This window comes from Notamacropus eugenii, chromosome 4 (genome assembly GCF_028372415.1).
Source record: "Notamacropus eugenii isolate mMacEug1 chromosome 4, mMacEug1.pri_v2, whole genome shotgun sequence".
Taxonomy (NCBI): domain Eukaryota; kingdom Metazoa; phylum Chordata; class Mammalia; order Diprotodontia; family Macropodidae; genus Notamacropus; species Notamacropus eugenii.
The window spans coordinates 56,583,189-56,605,451 of NC_092875.1; the positions used below are offsets into that span (position 1 = coordinate 56,583,189).

The window sequence follows — 22,263 nt, forward strand, 5'->3', positions numbered from 1 at the left end:
GCAAGGCTGGCTAAACTTCCCCACCCTACTCCTTCAGTGTTTCTTCTCTAATGCCATCGACTCTGATTCTATAGTATTTTTCCGTTGTGAACCATCTGTGGTTAGCATAGGTCCAGTACCTTTTGTGTGATGACTACTGAGCCCTTTTCAGGGGCTCTTTCCACTTTTGGTACCCATCTGTTCCACCCAACTCTCACCTGTGGCTCCAAGAAGCTGCAGCAGGCTCAGCAGCCACACCCTGGTAAATCATTTCAGCAGATGGGTCAAACCAGGTTGAGGGTAACCAAGGGCTCTCAAGCCCATTGGTGAGTTAGGGGGTATCTACCTCAAGCATGGGAAGACTTCCCCTGATGGAATGGGTGGATGAGAACACTGAAGATAGAGAAGGACAGAAGATAAACTTTCCTCTTCTCAACACCTGGAAGCATATTCTCCCCATATCAACTCAGTCTCTAAGTAGAATGGTTTCAAACTTAAAGTAGTTTTTACTTTGTATCTGTCCCCACCAAGTTCACTCCCAAATACTGCATAGTAGGTAGATGGATAAATACACTTCTCTGATGCTTGTAGACTGAACTGAACAGGTGGCGCCAGGCTTTGTAATATAGTCAGACTCCTGGAAAATTCCAATATCAACTACAGCTCCCAGACTTCTGGTGATTCATTCTTCTGACTTATTGACACTCATGAAATCATATCCTTTTCCAATATACCTTCACCTAAAATTAAAAGGAAAAATAAAACAACAGAGCTAGAAGCAACAGCAGTGTCACACATTCTTGCTTTTATACCAGCTCCATGAAAGAGAGAAAAAAAAGTATCTCCTCAACCTATACACCCATTGTAGCTCATCCTCCTCAGGCCAAAAGAACCAGACTAAGTGACCTGCTTAGTTCATTTTGAATGCTGCTAGATCTGGCTCTATAAATAGTCAAAAAGGCTCCTCTTCACCATGTGGTTGTAGATCAGAAGTAGTTACCTCCAAAATAAAGATTGGACTCGTTGGCTAGTTTCCTCAATACAAAAGATTAACTAGAAAATGTGTATACTGTTTTGAAATCTACCTATAAATATATACATTTGGACTATATGAATACAGCTATAAATCATTCTTTTAAGAAGTAAATGCAAATATAAACATTTGGAGAAATATCAATTGCTTTATTGTTGGGTCATGCCAATGTAATGAAAACGATCATACTGCATACTACAAATTAATGTACTAATTAAGTGCAAAATCAAATCAAACTACCAAAGGATTACTTTATACAACTAGGAAAAAATCTTTGCAACAAGATTCCCTGATAATGTTTTCATTCTTAAGATACAGAAGAGATGGATTCAAATTTATAAGAATAAGAGCCATTCCCCACTTGATAAATGGTCAAAAGATAGGTGTAGGCACTTTTCAGAGCTATCAAAGGCCATATAACAATGCTCTAACAGAGTCAATTGGTAGTACTGTGGATAGAGAGTAATGGGTCTAGAGTCAAGAATATATGAATTTTAATCCAGCTTCAGATACATACTAGCTGTGTGATCCTGGGAAAGTCACTTAACCTCTTTTTGTCTCAGTTTCCTCAAATAAATGGAGATAATAGTAGCACCTATTTTGTATGATTATTATGAGGATCAAATGAGATAACATTTGTAAAAAGCACTTAGCGCAGTGTCCATCTGGCACATAGTAGATGCTACATAAATGTTTGTTCCTTTCCCCTACATCATTAATAATCATGGAAATGCAAATTACATCAATGCTGCCACTCCAGTTCATACCCGTCAGATTGAAAAAGTTCAACAAAAAAGGAAAATGGCAAATGCTGGAGGGCAAATAGGCACTGCAGGTAGAACAGTGAACTCCACCAGTCATTCTGGGAAAACAATTTTGAACCATGCCCCCAAAAACTTACATCTCAAAGACAGCAAAGAAAGAGGAAAGAGACCAATATATGCACACAAATATTTATAGCAACTCTTTTTGTGTTAGCAAAGAACTGGCAACTGAGGGGTGACCCTCAAGTGGGGAATGGCTGAACAAATTATGGTGTATGAGCATGGTGGATTTCTATTGTGTTTCCAGAAATGATGAAATGAGTGGTTTCAGGGAATCCTATGAAATTTGTGTGAACTGTTATGGAATGAAATGAGAAGCACCAGGAGAACAATATGTAGAATTTTTTTTAGATTGTAAAGAAAAAAGAAGACTTTAAAAGACTTTGGATCTCTATCAATGAACAACTGTCTCTTCAGAGGAATGATGATAAAGCAAGCTCCTTATCTCCTGAAAGAAAGCTAATGGTCTCAAGGTACAAAATGAGACATTTTTTAAAGACTTGATCAATATGGGAATTTATTTTGCTTGACTGTGAATATTTGTCACAAGGGATTTGCTTTTTTTTTTTTCAGTTGGTTGATGGGGGAGAGCAGGATTAGTGATAAGTTGGGAAGGAAAGAAGGAAGGAAGGAAAGAAGGAAGGAAGGAAGGAAGGAAGGAAGGAAGGAAGGAAGGAAGGAAGGAAGGAAGCTTAAGAAGCCTCTGTTTAGCCATACCTTCCTTATATTGCTCCTGGTTTCACAAGCCTTATCCCTCTTCATAATGAGAGCCTTTCAGATACCTGAAGATTTCAAAATGGACTCAAAGACCCATAGGCTTGCCAGGACCTAAAGGGACCTCCCCTCATTTTAGAGTGGGTGAAACTAAGACCTGGGGAGGTGGATTAGAATCCAGTTTCTCTTGCTTACTAGTATGGGACTCTTTCTACCCCACCACAGATATCAAGGTCTCAGGCTTCCAGATAACCCACTCCATAGTTGTCTCACTTCTGAGTATACACTGGACTCAGGGGGAAGAAATGGGAAGGAGGGAAGGAAGAGAAGTAACACAAATAGGTTTAAGGGTTCTCAAAGTAAAGGAGTGGGAAATCCCTAAGAAACCAAATCCCTATAGATCACAGTAGAAACTTAATCACAAGTAACATCTTAAATAGCTATTGGAATTGTAGGGATTGGATCCACAAGGGCTTAAAAATTAATTATTCCTTCTGGGACTTCTACTCAGCCCCAAACCCCTCATCTCCCCTGTCCTAAATCAAAAGGGAACTCATTTGTGCCTTCCAGAGACATCAGTCTAGACTGGGGGACCCATACCCTAGATTACCTCTCTACTTTCTTTGGGGGCAGAGTTGCTGTCTTCTACATCATCCAGCAAAGAAGGGTAGCCAGGTAAGTCTGTCCCTTTAGTGATACTTTCAGGGTGAGCAGGGGTAGCCCAGTGAGGGCCTTGAGAGGAGAAGGGAAGTTATTTGTTTCTCCACAGAGACTCAAGAAAATTCTACCAGAACTCATCCAAGACATCAGTCTCTCAGCTCAGAGTAGCCTTGAGACCATTCTAATTCAGATCTCAGCCCTGCCCTTCCCCACCAAGTCTGTGTAGCCTTAAGCTCAGATCAGACATCATCTCCCAAGCCTAGAGCTCAGTCCAACACACCAGCTTGGTGAAGGCCAAATCTGCTTTTGACTAAGAGAAGGAAGTCACATAATATGGTGGAGATATTGACAGACTCAAAGTAAGGAAGAGCTAGGTTTAAATCCCACCTCTGAGATTTTGAGCAAATCTGTCAATAAACATTTGTTAAGCACCTAATGTGTGCTAGGCATTGTGCTAAACACTGGGAAACCCAAAGAAAGAAAAAAGATAGTCCCTGATCTCAAGGAGTTCACCATATAACGGGAAAAACAACATGCAGACAACAAGCTATGGGTCAGATAAATAGGAGATAAGCAACACAGGGAAGGCATCAGCATTAAGAGAAGACAGGAAAAACTTCCTATAGAAGACAGGACTTTAGCTTGAAGGGTGTTGAAGGAAGCCAGAAGGCAGGGATGGGGGAGGGGAGTTATTCTATGTCAGGGCTAGAGGCTGGAGGGAGGGAGGGTAGTTAGCCATGCAAGCTCTGTGAGCTTCATTTTTTTCATCCAAAAAATGGAGATGATAACTCCTTGCAATGCCAACCTCACAGGACTATGAGGTTCAAATGAGATCATGTTGAAACATTGGGCAAATATTACAGCTTTACACAGAAGTCAGCCAGGACTACTGCTGTTGTTTATTTTGTTCTTCTAATTTTTTGGAGGCAATTGGGATTAAGTGACTTGCCCAGGGTCACAAAGCTAGTGTCTGAGGCCAGATTTTGAACTCAGGAATCTTTCTGCCTGGAATGTGCTCTGACTTGAATTTGAATTCTCTTGAATTCCTCCCCATCATTTAAATCTCAATCAAATGTCACATCTCATTTGATCCTCTCATCAAACTGTTTGACCCCTCAACAGTATTAATATTCAGGGAAAGGACTGGGACAGGAATAAGCAGATCTGGGAGCCATAAGCATAGAGACAATGATTAAACTCATGGGAGCTGATGAGATTGCCAAGACAGAGAAAACGTACAGAATGAAGCATAGAGTGTCTAAGACAGAGCTTTGTAGGACTCCCACTGCTACGAGGCATGGTCTACATGATGAACCAGCAAAGGAAACAGAAAAGGAACAGTTAGACAAGCAAGAGGAAAACCAGAAGGGGCTGGGTCACAAAAATTCACCAAAGACAAAAGAACCCAGGAGGAAAACATGTGAAGGATAAAGTCTGAAAAAAGAGCATCTGATTTGGCAGTTAGGAAATTACAATGTACATAGCATTGATGTTGATTATCTCTCTATTATAAGCTTCTTACCTAAGGCCAGAAGTACCATGTCTAAACTTTGCATTTGCAAAAGTATTCTGCACCGCTTAGTGGTAGGAAAAAATCAAAGAATGAAACAGATTTTGCTTTGCTGTCACAACCTATAGCCACTATTGAAGCTGGTCACACATCCATTCCTAACAGAGGAAAAGAATCTAGGAGACTCTGTCATTGTGTTTGCAAGATGGTCACCTTGACTTTCCTCATAATCTCCACTCACCTGGTCCTGGTTGATAGATGATTGTGGTTGTGTTTGTCCTTCATTCTCAAAGAGGACCATGACATCAGGGAGATGATGGCATGGCTTGAAGTTGACTTAGATATGAGTGAGGGAGGACTATGCAAGGTCCCAGCCTTACTTTCTCCTTCAGAGTCATCTGGGTCCAGTGGCCAGATATATTCATCAGGATTTGAACTTGTCACACCCTGAAATTTCTATTGAGTTTGTCCTTCCATGCCTTGAAGTCATCACTTGGGTAAGCAGAAGTTAATTCATAAAAATTTGCAGGGGTCATGAGCTCCCACCCAGCTACGATTGTGGTTATGGGGCAGTCAGGAACCTGAGCAATGGTTAGAACCATCTCATGCTCAAAGTCAAAAGACATGAAGTGGTCCAGGTCCATGGATCATAAAGACCAAAGATGGAGTGAAGGTGAACACCAAATACTGAGATGCAAAAATGTGAAGTAAGGTCTGGGGGCGAAAGATTCAGAGGGTAAATGTCAACAAAGAGCTGAAAGGAAGCTTGAGGTCTAATGAGAAGAGGAGAGTTGTTTGCCTACAGCTTATCCATGTATGTTGGTCCTCCTTGATCTACTGAGGCCACATCACTCTGCTTCTCATTCTCTCTTAAGAGGCCACTGGAATTTCTGGGGTCTAACAGATCTAACTTCTGATGGGTTTTCCCCTTAAGTGGCAGAAGGGAACATGCTATCGTGTGCCAGCATGTCATTAAAAGGATGCTACAATGGAGCACACATTGAACTCAGCATATTATCTTTCAATGGATGGCCCTGAGTTTGTTCCTCTCCACTGTCTTCTGACCATAGCTTTCCCTCAAATCTTCTTGCTCAGTTCAGTCCTGTCTCCATCTTCCTATTCATTTCTGGCTGTTCCCCTTCAGCATGATGACTCTGTCTTCTTCTACCTGGATTCTGACCATGAAATGACTTCAAAGAGTGTCACCTAACTATTCACACAGAAAAAAATTAAATGGATGAAGAATGTCTGCTGTGCAGATGATGACATGAAGTTAGATGGGCCTCTTGTAGAGTTCCTGCCAGGGGTGTGCTAGGGCTAGCTCATAGCAGCTCAAGAGAGTTGGTTGTTAAATTTTGTATGTGAGCACTTACACCTTGGAATTTGGCAAGCACTATAAATCATGACTTTGTTGTTTTGTTGGCTGTCTAAACTTAAGAAAGTTTTAAAGAATATGTCAAGAATGCAGCCTAAACTTACCAGTGTGTTGTGCACACTTTCTTTTTCTTTTCTGGAGAGCCAGTAATTAAACATTTACCAGCATACTACTGAGCTCATCCCTGAAGGACAGGCACAGCAAATGGAGAATGAACAGGAAAAGAACAGAAGATTGTAAATGCCATTAGGAAACTGTCAAGTTACTTGAATAACCTCAAGGTGTGCCTGAAAAGGTAGCTGGGAAAGCAGCAATCCTGGTTTTTTTCTAGTAAAGTTATAAAACCTCGAGTCATAAAACACTCCACTCTCTGAAAAATTGAAGTTAGGGATTGCCCAAAGTATGATAGAGAGGCATATGACAGGTCCAAGCAATTTGCAACATGTTTAAAACAAAGAATTGCTCAGGAAAAGGTAGTTAAAGGGTGATTTCAGAGAAATATTTGATTGGGGGGAGAAAAAAAAATAGGCTGGTCACAAAGTGAGAGTAAAGGATATTCAGTGAACTGCCCACATGTTCTGTTGATATCCTCAAGATGTCAGGAGACCTCAAAGAAGGCCCCTCACAGACTACAAAGACCTCCTATGGTGAATGTACAGGCAGGCAGGAATGGGTCTTAATCAGAGTCTTTGGAGGAAATGATTATATCAAAGGGATCCCAATCTCTTTGGAGTACTGGAGTATTAATGGATTCTTGCCTAAGCTCTAGATGGTCAAGCTCTCATCAGTATTCTGCTCTTGCCTGTTGGGGGGGATCTTAATGGATTGTAATCAATAAGCAACTTATCAAACTTTTTCACCAACATAGAGTGTATCATGGGATATTGGGGCAGGAAACAGAATCATCAGATAAAACTAAGGGCAAAAACATCACACCATCAAACTCTAGAAATGTAGATTTGAAAAGGACCTTATAGAGGATCTAATCCGATTGTCTCATTTTATAGATGATGAATCAAAACCCCAGAGGTGACATAACTCATTTAAGATTGTGTAGCCAGTGGATTGCAGTTATGGGACTAGAACCCTTGAATGCTTTTGAGTTGAGCACATCTGCCTTTACATCCTTCCTTTAAAAGGACATCTGATGTCTGGGACAGAATCAGAGCGACTATTTGGCAGGTAGGTGGTACAGTGGAAGTGGAATCAGGAATTAGTTCAATCAATTGGTAAATATTTATTAAGTCCCTACTATGTGCAAGACTCAGTGGTAAGTGATAGGAATACAAAAGAGTCCATAACCTCAAGGAGCTTATAATCAAATTGCAGAGACCACTAGCAAACAGATATATGCAAAGCAAGCAACATATAGGATAAGTGGGGAAAATTAACAAAGGGAACACAAGAGACTTAAGAGAAGGCTTCCAGTCAAACATGGAATTTTAGTTGGGACTTAAAGGAAGCTGGGAGATCAGTAGCTGGAGTGAGGGAGGGAGAACATTCAGGGGTACCATCAGAGAAAATGCCCAGATTGAGAGATGGAATGTCTTGTTCAGGAAGCAGCCAGGAGGTCAATGTTACTGGTCTGAAGAATTTGTGTGAGGGACTGAAGTGTAAGAAGGCTGAAGAGGTAAGAGGGGCCCAGGATGTGAAGGGCTGTAAATGCCAAACAGAGGATTCTGTATTTGATTCTGGAGGCAATAGGAAACCACTGGGGTTTACTAGGTAATGGGGTAACATGATGAGTTGCACTTTAGAAAAATCACATTGGTAGCTGAATGGAGGATAAATTGAAAGAGAGACCTGAGACCCTCAGACCCACCGGAGGCTATCACAACAGTCCAAGTGTGAGGTGGGGAGGGCTCACACCCAAGGGGTGGTAGTGGCAGAGGAGGGATGGAAGTGAATTTGAGAGACATTGAGCAGGTGAAGTTGACAGACATTGGCAACAGCTTGGATAATGGGGATGAGAGATAGTGAGGAGTCCAGGATGAGTCCCAGATCACAAATCTAGAAGAAAATGGTGTTGCCTCAGACACTACTTAGCTGTGTGACCCTGAGCAAGTCACTTCACCTTCATTTACCTGTTCCCTCAGTGGCAAAATGAGGATAATAACCACATCTACCGCACAGGGTTCTTGTGAGGCTCATATGAGATATTTGTAAAGAGGCTGGTAAATAGTAGACACTGTATATAACTGTTCCTTTCCCTTCCTAACATAAAGGTTAGTTTATTTAACTGGTGGTTTCTGTTCTTTTTAGGGGCTGTTGGTACTGGATCCTACCAAAGGACTAATTGTCAAACCTCTAGTTGCCAAAAAACATTATGTTTTTTCTTAACCCACAAGGTGGGGAGTACCAGATTCTCTCACTAGTAACAACAGATAATTAACATTATTTAACATCCTTCAAATTTTAATGTTCAAGGCATACTGATCCCTAGAACAAATATGAGACATTTATGAATTCCTTGCATTCTGGTTGACATGCCTTCTTTCCTCTCCCCACCCCCATCAGTCTCTCAACCAACTGCAAATTAATCTTCCTTAAAGTAGAGGATTAACTACATCCCTCAAAAACTTTCCTTAGCTTCCTATGGCTATGGAATAAAATGCAAACTTATCCAAGCATTTGTGACACTACAACCTGACTCCAATTTAACTTATCAGTTTTGTTTCACCCTATTTGCCTTCATGTACTCTATCATCTAATCCAACTGGATTAGACCCTTTCTAGTCCCATCCTGTTGTCTCCTGACTCTATAAATCCTTGGGTGACACCTCCTCCATGAAGTCTTCCCCAATTTTCCATCCCAGTCTCCACTCCTGACCTTGCCCAGTTGAAAGTAATCTCTCTCTCCTCAAATTTCCCTAGAACATTTCGCATAAACTTTGTCATATTCTGCTGTTCTGGCAAAAACCACAGCTCACAATTAAGGATTCTGGTCAGAGGAAATTGCATTTAGAAACACATAATTATGGGAGGAATCTCACTGGACTGAGCTTACAGTTTGTTTTCTACACTAAGAAAAACAAATTGTTTTTGTGTCCAGTTAGTTAGCCTTGAAAATTGAGCAGGGCAACCCGTTTCCCTTTGTGGTTGGCCTTGGAAGCAGAGCATGGCAAACTTTTTCTGTGGGATGGGCTGGAGTAAACTCAGATTCTGAGAACTGTATGTGATTGATTGTTTTGCCTAAAGTGGATGCCAATTCATGCTGAGAAGGAGGCACAAAGTCCTCATCTCTTTGCCTCCCCAGAGAAACTTTGGTAGTTTTGTTAAATTATGCCCATTTCTAATATCTGGGTAAATGAAGAATCAGCATGGGGTCACTGAAGGTAGGGAGTTAAGGAGGGAAGCTAAATGGTGTTGCCAGCCCTGGAATGGCAGAGAGCTATAGTCACACATGTGGAAACTCCACGTCTGAGACAAGGAAAAACAATAAATGAATAACGAATAGAAATTCATGCTTGGATGAGGTGGCAGACCTAAGACAAGACGCTTAAATTAGGGAATCCAGGGAATAGCTCCTCTCTTCAGTTGACAAGCAGCATAAAGAGGGCAAAATGCTCTGGATAGTAAGAAGAAACAGTTTCTATAACTCCAGATGCATCAGGAGACACTGATCAGAGAACAGACTCCACCTTGTGAAGCAAAAGAAAGTCACCAAAGAACTGCTAAGGCAATGATGTTTCAGTCTGAGAGCACCATTAGCACTTCACAGAGGGTTGGAGAGATTAAGCCTTTCATGTTCACTAATCCCAAGGGATGTTATCAGCACTCAAGAAGCTGGTGGGAGGTGATGCTACTGGTGGTTAGCAGTGTTTTGTGTGTGAGGTTATACAGGAAGAAAGAAAGGTCATGGGAAGGGATAAATCAGGAGAGATATTGCTCACCATGCAGGTATCAGAGAAGTACCAGGACAGATGCTTATGTGTTCTTCATCCATAGTCAAAAAAAATGTTATTTGGTTAAATGGAATAGATTACAAGAGGGTAGTATTCAGATAGGCTAACAGGTAAAGGCTGAATGGCAAGAGGGAGAAAGCAGAATAATTGTACTGATGGAAGGTAAGGTTGGCTATAGGAAAGATGTGCGTGGTTAAGGTGTGACTTCTCCCTGTCTCCACTGTGTGCCATATTCCCAAAGTATATGCAAGTAACCTAAGAGGGATGAACTGAGCATGTCATAGATTGCCAGGAAGGAAGTGGAAATTAAAGTGAAGTTACACTCCAGAACAGTCACCAAGGCATGTCAATGAATTCTCTTGAACAGGAGGAATGTTTGTAAGAAAATTATGATATAGTGAATCTGGGAGAAAAAGTCTACACATCCAGCTGTAACACAGTATGTAAATCAAGGGTTAGAATCGAGGAAAAAAGATGAATTGTGTAAGACTTAAGGGGTCACCAGAACATGTACAGCCCACATTTATGAAATGAAAACTGTTGCTGGCCATCCAGAAAAGCTGATTGTCTGGTGGTATTTTAATCAATAGGAGCTTTACCATGGTGGCTAATGTATGCAAGCACACCCAACAAAACAGAAACCTCGGTTCACTACAGAGGTATACATCCGGATCAGGTTTAAGAAAACGCTACCCATCCATCCCTTAGAAGTGACCATAGATCAGGTAATGAAATAAGCAGAGTAGCATAAAAAGAGAAAACAAATGGAGGTTGAGATTTATGTTGCACAACTAAATATGGAGTTCCCAAAAGCCAGATAGGATCACACATCAATCTGGGTATCTAATTTGGACATCGCTGGGAATACTATGGTTAATGGCAGGCGTGAAGTCAGTGATAATGGAAGTCTCCTGCTCTCCCCTCAACTGTACATATGTATTCTCTAATCAGGTCGGAAGCTGCTGAGGGTGGGAGGGAGAAGAGGCAAGTTGATGGGTTTGTTCTGGATTGCTTTTTCCCTTGGTCCCAAGAGGGACCTTCCCTGCCTTGCAGAGGCAGAATTATCCAGATCCAGAGTGTGACATATGGGTCCTGATGCTCCTGACAGCAGGCAACAGTGTTGCTGAAAAGTAGGACTAGGAATGGACTCTTCCAGTGGGGCGTGAAAGGCATCTCCCTATTGACAGGCCTTCACTTACACTCGTTCTCCCGGCCGAAGGTTGAGGCAGAGGGAATTAGGTAATCAGGGTGACTTCTGATAACTGTTGGTAAAAATACCTACTGTATTTCATTAGCATTTTCAGTGATACAAAAGAATCTCATCTTTTATTGGAAGTCTATTTGGTAAGGAGGGATTGGAAGCCTAGATGGCATTCACAGAGGGTATGCCATGAGAATATTATAGAGTATTAGGCTTTGCTTTCTATTTTCAGTATTCCTAATGTACATGAGCGCTATTGGATGAACGTTAATCAAGTTAGGGTCACTTTCTTGCCAACGTGGGCTATGCATGTTTGTATGACAGAATTTTTTGTGTTCTATGGCAAATCTGGGTGGCAGTTGTAGTTCAGCTGTTGCTGTATTTTAAATGCCATACATATATATAGGTGGTACGGTGGTTATACCTGGAGCCAGGAAGACCTGGGTTCAAATCTGGCTTCAGACCCTCACTTTGTGACCCTAAGCAAGGCACTTAACCCCAGTCTCAGTTTCCTCATTTGAAAAATGGAAATAATAACACTTACCTCTCAGGGTTATTGTGAAGATCAAATGAAATATAGTTTGTCAAATACTTTGCAAACCCTGAATTGTTACATAAAAGCTAGTTATTATTATTAACGTAAAATGTGTGTCTGTCATTGTCTAGTGTATGCAGGTCATCTAAGTCTGGGAATATTAAGGAGTTTTTTTAGTAACAGAGATGGAGTCTCTATGAACACAAGGATGGTCCCCACCTATTCAGGGTACACGTCAATAACAAAAACATCTTTACAGCATTAACAGTTAGGTAACTCAATGAAATTGATTTACAACCTTACAAAAGGTACCCAAGGTAAGGGGTGGGCAGCAGGGGTGGGCCTTACATGCTGGCCAGTGTTGTGAGACAAGCAGGTTAGGAAGCTATAGTAGCAGAAGCATCTCTCTGGACCACTGTGGCCATCCTCCTATTTGGGGCTCCTTGTACATAAATACCATCTGCCATACTATGGATTATAGGAGCAAGGCATATAAGTACTATCCCATACCATATAGACTCAGGGTATGAAACATATTCTGTCATGCTCTGAGGTTTGCCCCCTCCCTCCACCCCAGATTCTGGGGTCTGATCTTAAGGAAGAGCAACATCCTCAAAAGTCACTTAAAAGAGGCAGTCGGTCCTTAGGGAGGGGAAGAGACAGAGGTGTGGACAGAGGTACAGAAAACTATTCCACACCCTGAAGTTCTTATCTCATTAGGTAAGTGGTGATGGGGCTGGCAGGGACCACTACTGAAATGTTTACAGAAAAACCATTGTACCCCTGTCTTATTATCATTTAGAGCATCAGGGAAGCATGATATCATTGAGCTTAATCATCCTGAAGAGGGACAAAACATAAGCTCTATGTTAAAATATTCTACCAGGTCTTTATCTAAAAGACACAAATGAATCTCACGTAGGTATGTAGAGGCAAGAATCCCTTAGCTCTGATCCCAGGTAACAATCCAGGTAAGACATCTTTTTGGAATAGCTAATATATACATTGTGGCTCAGCAGACAGAGAGGGACCTCAAAAATATATTATCAAATGAGATAATATTTGTAAAAGGCACTTAGATAATATGCACCTAACACATACTAGGTGCTACATAGATGTTTATTCCCTTGTCTCTCTGCTCCCAACAAAGCCTGGGTTTAAGTCCCTCTTCTGACACATCCTGGCTGTGTGACCCTGGCTGAGCAAGTCATTTAACCACTAGGCAACTCTTTAAGTTGTAGAGAAACCTGTATTTGTACAAAGTGTTCCCCATGCCAGTGGATTCATAGGCCCTGTCCCTCTCCTTCTCCTAACTTCACCCTATTCAAGGCCTACAATGGCTAGTCTTATGGACTGACAGGTAGAAACACATCCATTCTTAACAGAGGAAAAGAATCTAGGAGACTCTGTCATTGTGTTTGCAAGATGGTCACCTTGACCTTCCTCATAATCTCCACTATAGTACTGGTGCATAGATTGTTGTGGTCGTGTTTGCCCTTCATTCTCAAAGAGGACCATGACATCAGGGAGATGATGGCATGGCTTGAAGTTGACTTGGATATGAGTGAGGGAGGACTATGCAAGGTCACCAGCCTTACTTTCTCCTTCAGAGTCATCTGGGTCCAGTGGCCAGATATATTCATCAGGATGACTGGAGATGGCCCAGGATGCAATGGGAGACCCTGGCCCTTTTAGGCTAAAGTCTTTTCACATTCTCACTTGAGTGAAGCCCATTCAGTGAATAGGCCTCTTTAAGCAATGAGTCAAGGGATGGCTCCTTTAATTAAAAAAAAAATCAAACTCTTCTATTTAGCACTCACCAGTTGGCAACCACTGACAGTTTCCCTTTGCATGGCAAATAGCTTGATTTGTCAACAAAGGCTTTTATCAGGATCAAAGTGAGATGATGGGCAATATGTAAATCAATTCACAACCCCAAGAGATTCCACTTCACCCAATAAATTCCAGTACTTACAATTAAAACCAGATGCAACTGTCTTGAAATCAACATTAATACCAACAGCTATTGGGATTTGTTCATAGCTGTTGCATAATGTATGACATTACATACATTAAAGTTTATTCAGTAAGGCTCACATTTCCATAGGGAAAATCTCCAAGCTCATTATTTAAATGCACTGTAGGAAGCTAATTTACCATATTAATAACTTTCCAAATATTCTTGGGTTTTGTGAACTTCACAGTCTCCTTGGGTTCTTAACTGGAACTTCCTTCTCCCACTATCAAACAAAATCTTTAACTGTCCTTTTTACATTTTAATAACTTGCAAACAAATTTGCCAAAGTATCATATTCCCATCTGGTGGAAGAGAAGGGACAGGATCCAAATATGTTTAGACAATCTGTAAAAACAAGCCAATACTCAGGTGTATAAATCAATAAAAATCCATCTTGCATTTTGTGAAAGGCAATCTAAAGTTTTAAGCCCCAAATAGTTTTCTAATTATCATGTTCAGAGGCCCTCCAAAAGTCCATTCATTTCTGATTTTAATTTTTAGGCTTCAAATTCAGCAAGATTTTCAGCTATTTCAACTGCCTTTTCTGTACTTTATCAGCTATAAAGTGACATTTATTCTCCCTGCCTTTAGAGAACTTAGAAATGAAAGTAACTGGTTTGAGATCGTGATTAGTCAATACCTGTTTCACACTTAATTGTACTTCTATTTTTTTCTATTTCTCAAGGTCACTGACTTATTTATCAAAAACAAATTAACTCTTCATATAGTAGTCTCACAAATACATGCAATCATTACTCAGAGGGAGCACTATGTCCCCCAGATTAACGTTTCCATGACGTGATAGTTCTTATAAAGCAATCACGGTATTCACATCAAAGAGAATTCAGCCCCTTAAGGCTATATTTACATAATACGACAATCAACCCAAAACGTTAATAGCACAGTTTTACAAATCTTTTCAAAATTATAATGTTTGGAATTTATAAATGTAGCATTAATAGAAAATAATCCCACAAACAAATAAAACATAGTGATATTAGTCTGATTATAGTCCAGTTCAATACACCTCCAAATTATCTACATAGACAAAAATTTCATGCATATATCTCCCGATTTTGACATTCTTTGCAATTTTGCATTCAAAAGTTAGCACAGAGTATTGATCAGTTTTAATGTCAACATTGTCCATCAATTCCTATGCAAAAGGCAAGTCAACTATGTCATGGATAATAATCATGCTTAATTACTCTATCAAACTCAATGTCAATCTGGCTTAAATTACTGAATTTTGAGAGTGTTCCAAGACTGCAGTTTCCTTTTCCAAATCGACAGGAGGATACAAGGATCTGTAAAACTGAACACAAAATCATTAGAGCTCTTTCCAATTCCCTGAAGAGGAATTCAGCATAAACTCAATTTTTCTCCCTTTATAATGTGTAAAAGCTATTTCATGCTGAGGAGATACTTCCCACTGGACTTCCATGCTACTTTGCATAATGTTAGTTTATTTCTCATATATTAGATTAGATCACACATTGAGGGTATGGTCTATTGTCATATTTATCTTTGTGTAAGGATTATAAGCAGGGAATAAATAGTAGATGCTTAATAAATGTGTGGACCGTGTTCAGTGATATAAAGTGCTTTGCAATATAGAAGCATGAGTGGTTCCTACTATTTTATTATCAGTAAAGTTTCTGATTCCTTAGGGGCACCCATATTTCCACTTTGTGGACTCTTCTTGGCAGACACATCAGCTACATGAGACAAGACAACCACACAAGTGTATCAGAATTCCTCCTTCTGGGACTTTCAGAGAGGCCAGACCAACAGTGGCTGCTCTTTGGGCTCTTCCTGACCATGTACATGGTCACCGTAGTTGGGAACCTGCTCATCATCCTGGCCATTTATTCTGACTCCCACCTCCACACCCCCATGTACTTCTTCCTTTCCAACTTGTCCTTGGTGGATCTCTGTCAAGCATCCACTACAATGCCTAAGATGTTGATCAATATTCTGACACACAGCAAGGCCATCTCCTATGCTGGCTGCCTAATGCAAATGTATTCTTTTCATTTGTTTGGAACCATGGACAGCTTTCTCCTTGCCGTCATGGCCTATGATCGTTTTGTAGCCATCTGCCACCCACTGCGCTATGCGACCATCATGAGCCCTCGACTCTGCATCCTGCTTGTGGGAGGACCCTGGAGTGTCACCAACCTCCAGTCGGTGGTGCACACCTCCCTGATGGCAAAGTTAACCTTTTGTGCAGATAACAAAATCCCCCACTTCTTCTGTGACCTCATGCCCCTGCTGAAGCTCTCTTGCTCTGAAACCCACATTAATGAGTTGGTGGTTTTAGTCTTTGGTGTCTTTATGGGCATAAGTCCCCTGGTGTGCATCCTTCTCTCCTATATCTGCATTTTCTTTGCTGTTCTGAGGATTCCCTCTGCTGAGGGAAAACGGAAAGCCTTCTCCACTTGTGGTTCTCACCTCACTGTGGTCTTACTCTTTTATGGAACTATTTTTGCTGTTTACCTGCAGCCCTCAGGACCTTCATCTCCAGAGAAGGACAAGGCAGCTGCCGTGATGTGTGCAGTGGTCATACCGATGCTGAATCCCTTCATCTACAGCCTGAGAAATAGGGACATGAAGGGGGCTTTGAGGAAACTGTTCAGCAGAACATCATCCTCACAGTAATGGAGTCATAGACGTGGGGGGACACGAGACCCATGTCTCCATGAACACCATGAGACAATCAACCTAAGGCAGGCAGCTTCCTGTTTTTAACATTGGTCACTTTTGTTACTACAGCCCAAGGTCTTGAGGTAATTCACTTTAGTCATCCCTTCAGGATCACAGTAGGGAGTACCACATTTTAAGAGTGATATTGGCAAGTTGGAGATCATCTTAGAAAGGACAACCGGCATCAGATGAAGGGACTAGGGATGCTCAGCCTGGAGAAGAAAAATCTAATGAGACACAATAGTTTTGAGCATCCAAGTCTACTACTCGAGTAGAAGAGGGCTTCCTGGAGACAGTATCCCAGGTTCTCAGATGGAACTTGAAAGGTCATCTAGTCCAAACCATACAGAAGTAGAAGAAGCATCTGTGATATTATCAACCTGGGGGAGTTCAAGGATGGGAACTGGATTCCAACTATGTCTCATTAGTTAAGTGCTTGGGAAGCTATCAAAGATTAAATGATTTGCACATGTTTATATAACATCATTTGCACATGTTTATATAACATATATAACATCAGAGGCAGGATTTTGACTCACATCTTCCTACCTCCAAGTCTAGTACTCAATCCACTATACAACATTGCCTCATACTTCAACACCAACAAAAACTTATTGAGCCACAAAGTGGCAGAGCCATTGTTGATCTGTATTGGTAGAAGGCATTTCTTCACTGAGAGTTCCATGAGCCAGTGACTGGCAGCTCCAGTTCATTTTTTTAAAATTATCAACAAAAAAATCCCTATATGACACCTTAGACATCTACCTGAAAAGCTCCAGTGCTGGAGAGCTCATCGTCTCCTGAGGCCACTTATTCCACTTTTGAACAACTCTATTTATTAGGAAGTTGTTTCTTACATCACGGAAGGAGTCTCTCTCTTTGAAATTTCCTCCCATTGTTTTCAGCTCTGCCCCTCTGGATGTAAGAACAAGTCTAAACTCTCTTCAGATACTTGAAGACAACTATTATGTCTGTCTGTGTCCCCACCCCATCCTCAAGTCTTCTCCAAGCTAAACATACATTTGTGTGTTTACAAACAATCCTTGTATGGCCAGTCTTCAGTCCTCTAACCATTCTGGTTGTCCTCCTTGGGGTGTATTCCATTTGCCAATGACCTTCACAGAAAATTGTGCATGTTATATATATATGTGTGTGTGTGTGTGTGTGTGTGTGTGTGTATATGTGTATATATATATACACACACAACTGTGCAGGTTATGTCTATTCAGTGCAGAGTACAGTGGGGTGATCATCTCCCTGGTTCTAGATACCACTCCTCTATTAACATCTAAGAAAATGACCTATTGTGGGCAGCCATATCACACTCTGGGTTCACTAATCTTACAGCCCACTAAAACCCCACATGCTTTTGGGTGTAACTCCTGTTCCAAGTACACTTCCCCCATCCTGTACTTCTGAAGTTTCATTTAACCCAGTGATCCCTGTTAAATTCCATCTTATTACATCGTTCTAGCCCAATAGGTCTTATGAAATACTGACTTTGTCACCTAATGTGTTATAGTGATCTGTCCCAACTCTATGTTATTCAAAGAGTTGATGAATATGTCATCAGTGTTCTTATCCCAATCACTGACAAAAAGTTTAAACACCACAGGTCAGTGGAAAGATCCCTGAGACACTCCACCAAAAACCTCCCTCCAAGACAAGGCTTCTTAACCTTCTGTCCTGGACCCCCTTTGGCAGCTTGGTCAATCATTTCTGGGAATAATGTATTTTTTTTTCAAAGATGAAGTCAAAACATTTATTTAGATACTAGATCCTAGAAAGCCAAAATCATCATAGTAACAAAGAAAACTATACACATTATCAATGCAGGTAGCACAGCCATCCCCAAGCCTTCCCTTCATCAGGCCTCCCCACAAACTCCGTTAGACAAAATTGTTCCCTCTCTCACTCACACTAGCTGCTCTGCCTGCTTTCTCTCTCAGTTCTACCTCACTCTCTCTTCCTGCCCCATCCATTTGGCAAGCTCCTCCCACCATTGGCTCCATGTGACTCAAGGTGTGGGCTGGGCCAAAACTCAGAACAGGTTACATGGGCCTATTAAGGGGCAGGGAAAATCTTCAAATCCCTTACCATTACATTTGGCCCCAAGATCTTTCATGTTCATTAATAGGTCAATAGGAGTTTAGGGGTAACTGGAATCAACACAACTTTACAACAATGTAACAAAGATAACATAAAATAAATACACAAAAGTATCTTAGGGTAGGGGCTTGAGTACAAACACCTCATCGTTCCCCACTCAAACAAATGGGACCCAAAATCCCTTGGGATAAAGAGTGAAGTTCTCTTCTTCTATAACTATTTCCTGCTGAGATTAGATGTAGAGCTGTTCCTGACCCAAGAGGTCCCATTCAAAGGGTCAATTCTTTAGCCAGTATTTGGAGTGTGGTCAATGACAGGTCCAAGGATGATGTAAGGTAGCTTGTATCCGGAACATGGTCAATGCCAGGTTGAGGGGTGACATATTATAGTCTTAGACAGAGAGTAACATACAGCTTGGGCAATCAGTCATCTACAAGTGGAGAACACTAAGCCTGCAGAAGACAAATCTAGCAAACAGTTTAAACAAATAAAAAATGTCAAAAAGAATAAGGAGACAATAACCAGAAATAGTAAGTATAGCATCAATTGTACTTCTGGAGTCCAGGAATCCTCTAGAACTGCATTAATTCCTATCTTCCTTCCTGTAGGATTTCCCTATATAAGAGAGGCCTGTACTCCAGTATCTATTAATGTCTTAGTTACAGTAGTTGGTTCATTGTTTTAGCATATGTTTAAACTGATATGAGGTCTGTAACCTTATCTGTGTATTCCTTTTTTTAAAATTTATTTTAAGTTTTCAACATTCATTTCCACAAAATTTTCCGTTTCAAATTTTCTCCCCATCTCTTCCCTCCTCCAACCCCAAAATGCCTTGAATTCTTATTGCCCCTTCCACCAATGTGCCCATGCTTCTAACACCCCTTCCTTCCCTTATCTTCATCTTATCTCTTGTCCTACAGTGCAAGATAAATTTCTGTACCCCTTTACCTGCATTTCTTATTTGCTAGTTATACGCAAAAACAGTTATCTACATTTGTTCCTAAAATGTTGAGTTCCAACTTCTCTTCCTTCCTCCCTCCCCACCCATCCCCACTGAGAAGACAATTAATTCAATATAGGCTATATATGTGTAATTTTGAAAATGACTTCCGTAATAGTCATGTTGTATAAGACTAACTATATTTCCCTCCATCTTATCTTGCACCCCATTTCTTCTGTTCACTCTTTGACCTTATTCCTCCCCAACAGTGTTTACTTCTAGTTGCTCCTTCCTCCCATTTGTCCTCCCTTCCATCATCCCCCGCATCCTGCATATCCCCTTCTCCTCTACTTTCCTGTAGCATAAGATAGGCTTTCGTAACTCTCTCCTTTAGCAAGCTGTTGACTCACTTTTCATGATTTTCTTGCATCACTCTTAATTTCCCTTCCAAATTTTTCCTCCACCTCTCCTACATGACTTTCAAAGTCCTTTTTGAGCTCTTCAGTGGCCTGAGACAATGGCATATTTATTTTGGAGTTTTGGATGCAGAAGCCTTGACTTTTATCTCATCCCCTGATGGTAAACATTGTTCTTCCTCATCTGAAAGGATGGGAGAGAATACCTGTTCACTAAGAAAGTAACCTTCTATAGTCTTATTTTTTTCCCTTTTTTGGGCATTTTCCCAACCAGTTACTTGAATTTTGGGTCCTTTGTCAAGAGTAGGGTATACTCTGGGAACCTGTAAGTTCCCAGTTCCTCCAAGGTGATAAAATCAAGGGAGAGGAGTTTACTCCCTGACCTGACTGGTGGCTGAGATACAGATCAGCTGCTCAATTCCCTCAGGGTCTTTAGGTGGGGGCAGGGCCTCCTCTCAGGGCTGAGGTTCAGATCTACAGCTCAACAGCCTGCAGGGCTTTATCCAACAATGGAAGCCAGCCACTGCCAGCCTGGCCACCATAGCCACTGCAGCTGCTGCTGCTGCCACCTGGGCTGTTGCCTGGAGCTGGGGCTAGGGGAAAACCTTGCTCCCTTTTCATGGAGATAAAAAAGCTCTCTCACTGACCTTTGAAACTGTCTTTGGCTCCTGTGAGTTGAGGAATTGGGAACCGCCGCTTCTCCTGGGGATTCTGCTCCCAAAGCCTGCTGTGGTCCTCCTCCCTACTCTGCACTGCCAAGGCTGTGCTGGGCTCAGCTCCTCATCCCTGTGTGACAGACCTTTCCCTTTCCCATCAGCCTTCCAGGTCACCCTGAGCTGGAAATCTCCTCCACTCTGTCATTCTGTGTCTTTGCCTGTTCTAGAATTTGTTGAGAGACTTTCTTTACATGTATTTTATGGACTGTGGGGGAAGAGCTCCAGTATGTGCATTTTTCTACTCCTCCATCTTGGCTCCATGCCCCTGGAATAATGTATTTATATGAATAAAATAAAATACAAATGTCTATGTTTGATACAAATGTTCAATGAGATAATATATGTAAAGTGCTTTGTGATACATAACATGAGCTATTATTATTTATTATAATATTTTAAAAGTTCCTGATCACTTAGGTCTGTATTTCCATTTCATGTATCTTTCCTAGAAGATATATTACAATTAATTACAAAGGAATTACAAAGGAAACTAGTTATACTGAAATGCAGGTTATATATCTATATCTATCTATATACCTATAGAGGTATACACTTTTTTTTTAAGTTCACAGACCCCAGATTAAGAACCACTGCTCTAGGATGACATTTCCTTTGAGTCTAATCATTCAATCAACTGCACCTCCATAAGATCTCTCCCTTTTGTCCCCTTCTCTCTTTTCTCACCATAATCACCTTAGCTCAGGCCTTTCCAGTCTCTTACCTGGCCTACTCAAAAGCCTCATCTTGTTCTTCTTATCTCAAATATTTACCCTAGCCAACTTATACTCTACACATCTGCCAGAGCAATCTTGCTAAAGCATAAGCCCCATCATGTCACTGTTCTACTCAATCAACTCTCATGGTTCCCTATCAGCTTGACAATTACATTCAAACTCCTCTGCTTAACATTTAAAGCCTTTTGTAACCCAGATACACATCTCCCCTTTATACACTCTATGGTCCAGCCAAATTGACTGCATGCATCCTAATAATGCATGATATCCGATTTCACTTTTCCATGCTTTAGCAAAAGCTGACTGTTCACCTGGAGTGCATCCTCTCACCTCCATCTCTTAGAATATCTGTTTTCCATCAAACGTCAGCTCAGATATCACCTCCTACATAAAACCTTTCCTCTCTTACCTCCTATTCCTATTTCTTCTAGCTCTCAAATGATCTTGCATTTATTTCACAGTTATTTTATGTATATTATATATATATATATACATATATGTATGTATATGTGTTCTCTCCCTTGATAGAATATAATTTCCTTACAAGCAGAGACTTGGAATTTAATTTAACTTCTGTGTCTGAATCTATATGGTTCTTCACACTGTCTGAGAAATAGAAAGCAGTTAATAAATGCTTCTTAACTAATTAAATTTTTGACTGATTGAGATGTGGAGCTGGGACAATGTATGAATCTAGTCTAGCCCAGCCCTTGGGACCTGTACTTCATGTATTTATTGATTCATTCTCCACTAACAATCCTTTCTTTGTGGCATCTCAAGACTGCCCAAACTGATACCACCCTTCATCATCACAGAACCTTGAAGTCAGTTGTACTTTCTTTTCTCCTCTAATTTTATAATTCAATTTACTTTTTTTCCTTTTCTTTTC

General features: G+C 40.9%; 1 protein-coding gene across 2 annotated transcripts; it reads left to right on the forward strand.

Moving 5' to 3' along the window:
* The first annotated feature begins 478 nt into the window (after window positions 1-478).
* Window positions 479-20,521, forward strand: LOC140498125 (olfactory receptor 1I1-like). 2 transcript variants are annotated; one of them, XM_072599415.1, is made up of 3 exons: window positions 479-498; window positions 2,716-2,730; window positions 15,472-16,414. In XM_072599415.1, the coding sequence occupies exon 3, from the start codon at window positions 15,476-15,478 to the stop codon at window positions 16,412-16,414; it is 939 nt and encodes a 312-aa protein (XP_072455516.1). In that variant the 5' UTR covers window positions 479-498; window positions 2,716-2,730; window positions 15,472-15,475. The 2 variants fall into 2 exon arrangements, with proteins under 2 accessions (XP_072455516.1, XP_072455515.1); XM_072599414.1 differs by lacking the exons at window positions 479-498; window positions 2,716-2,730 and adding an exon at window positions 20,512-20,521 and having other exon boundaries at window positions 15,476-16,386.
* Window positions 20,522-22,263: the final 1,742 nt, after the last annotated feature.

What these genes read in the sequence shown, in the direction of transcription:
- LOC140498125 (XM_072599415.1), top strand. Translation starts at nt 15,476, where the DNA reads ATGAGACAAGACAACCACACAAGTGTATCAGAATTCCTCCTTCTGGGA.